General features: G+C 65.0%; 1 protein-coding gene across 1 annotated transcript in view; it reads left to right on the forward strand.

The window, feature by feature from the left end:
* The window catches only part of MNEG_4642 (Protein-L-isoaspartate O-methyltransferase), a gene marked incomplete at both ends in the record, with an annotated part of 6,454 nt that overhangs the window by 1,579 nt on the left and 3,438 nt on the right, over window positions 1–1,437 (forward strand). Inside the window, 5 exons of the mRNA XM_014046882.1 lie at window positions 79–176; window positions 390–474; window positions 623–673; window positions 893–1,021; window positions 1,277–1,400. Of these exons, the coding sequence (XP_013902336.1) occupies window positions 79–176; window positions 390–474; window positions 623–673; window positions 893–1,021; window positions 1,277–1,400 (487 nt within the window). The remainder of the gene's footprint in view (window positions 1–78; window positions 177–389; window positions 475–622; window positions 674–892; window positions 1,022–1,276; window positions 1,401–1,437) is intronic.

Genomic DNA, 1,437 nt, shown 5'->3' on the forward strand with positions numbered 1-1,437 from the left:
GAATAGTGGTCCGGGCTCCCCTTGCGGCCCCTTCCCCTCCTCCTCCTCTCCTCTTGACACCCACCCCCACTGGACCAGGTGGGCCCCTCTGGCCGCGTGGCGGGTGTTGACACGCGCGACTACTGCGTGGAGCTCAGCGCAGACAACGTCGACCGCCTGCGCACCACCAGCCCAGAGTGAGGGGCCCAGCCATGAAGGGGAGGGGGGAACAAAAACGGGACCCACTACCACGCAGCACCACAAGAGGCACGGGTGTACATAGCTTTTTCTGTGCGCAGTTCGGCAAGGCACGGCAGATGCAACGCCCTGGCGTGACAGTTTATGCTCTCCACCGCTCCGACGCGCTGCATGAGCACTCGCACTCTCACGCCCCTGGCGTTGCCCTGCAGCTACGCTGCTGCGTCGTGTGATGTTGAGTTTGAGAAGCACAACATTTTCCTGCCCAGCCGCCGCTACAGGGGCCGGTACAACAAGGTGTGAGCCAGGACGTCGGGGCGACTCAAGCAGGGGTGTGGTGCTGGGTAGTCACAGTCTCTACCCTGGTCGCGGCAGGTGCGATCCTTCCAGCGGTCACACACACATCGCGCCCCTACACCCTGCCTTCCCCGCCCCCCCTGGCCAGGTGTGTGTGGGCGCTGCCTGCCCGGAGGAGCGGGTCCACCTGCTGCTGCAGGTGATCAGGGCACTGGGAGCGCAGGGAGCTGCTGGCACTGGGGCTTGCTGGGCAGCCCTGCACACCTCATCTCTGTGTGCGTGACGTATTTACTTTCTCATTTGATCTGGTCCCATCAATCGCAAATCTTACACCCACGTTGCACGTTCTGTGTGCAGCCGCCCTTTATACGTCACTTGATCCCCGCACCACCTGTGACCCCGGCCTTGAAACGCACAGCTGCTGCCCCAGGAGCAGGGCTCCCTGCTGCTGGCCCCGGTGGACACAGACCTGCGACTCTACGAGAGGAGGCGCGACGGGTCTGCGCGCTCCACCACCATATCCAGCGTCCGCTTCTCGGAGCTCGAGGTGACCCTGTCGAGGGGCTGGCGGCGGCGATGGCGCTTGATCATGGCGGGGGAACGAAAAGGAGCGTGGGTGGGGCCTCTGGACAGCTGTCCTTGGACCGGACACGATACGTCATCGCTGCACAACCAACCGCACACCAGCACACGCACGCCTGTTGCTCAAGCTGCAATCCCCACACACCCAGCTGCTGCCTTCTGCAGCCCTCCGTCACAGCCCCACCCAATGCATGCACCCCCGCCCTCTGCGTCAACGCAGGTGCCGAGTGACGCCACTGTGGCCCTGGCCATGCTGGATGATGCGGCTGCGGAGCGCCTGGCGGTGCAGGTGTCACCCTCCACCTGGGCGCGAGACATGGGGCCGCTCACGGCAGGGGGCACGGGTGAGCAGGGCCACAGGGCTGGTGGGGAGTGCACATC

This window comes from Monoraphidium neglectum (assembly GCF_000611645.1).
Source record: "Monoraphidium neglectum strain SAG 48.87 unplaced genomic scaffold scaffold00655, whole genome shotgun sequence".
NCBI lineage: Eukaryota > Viridiplantae > Chlorophyta > Chlorophyceae > Sphaeropleales > Selenastraceae > Monoraphidium > Monoraphidium neglectum.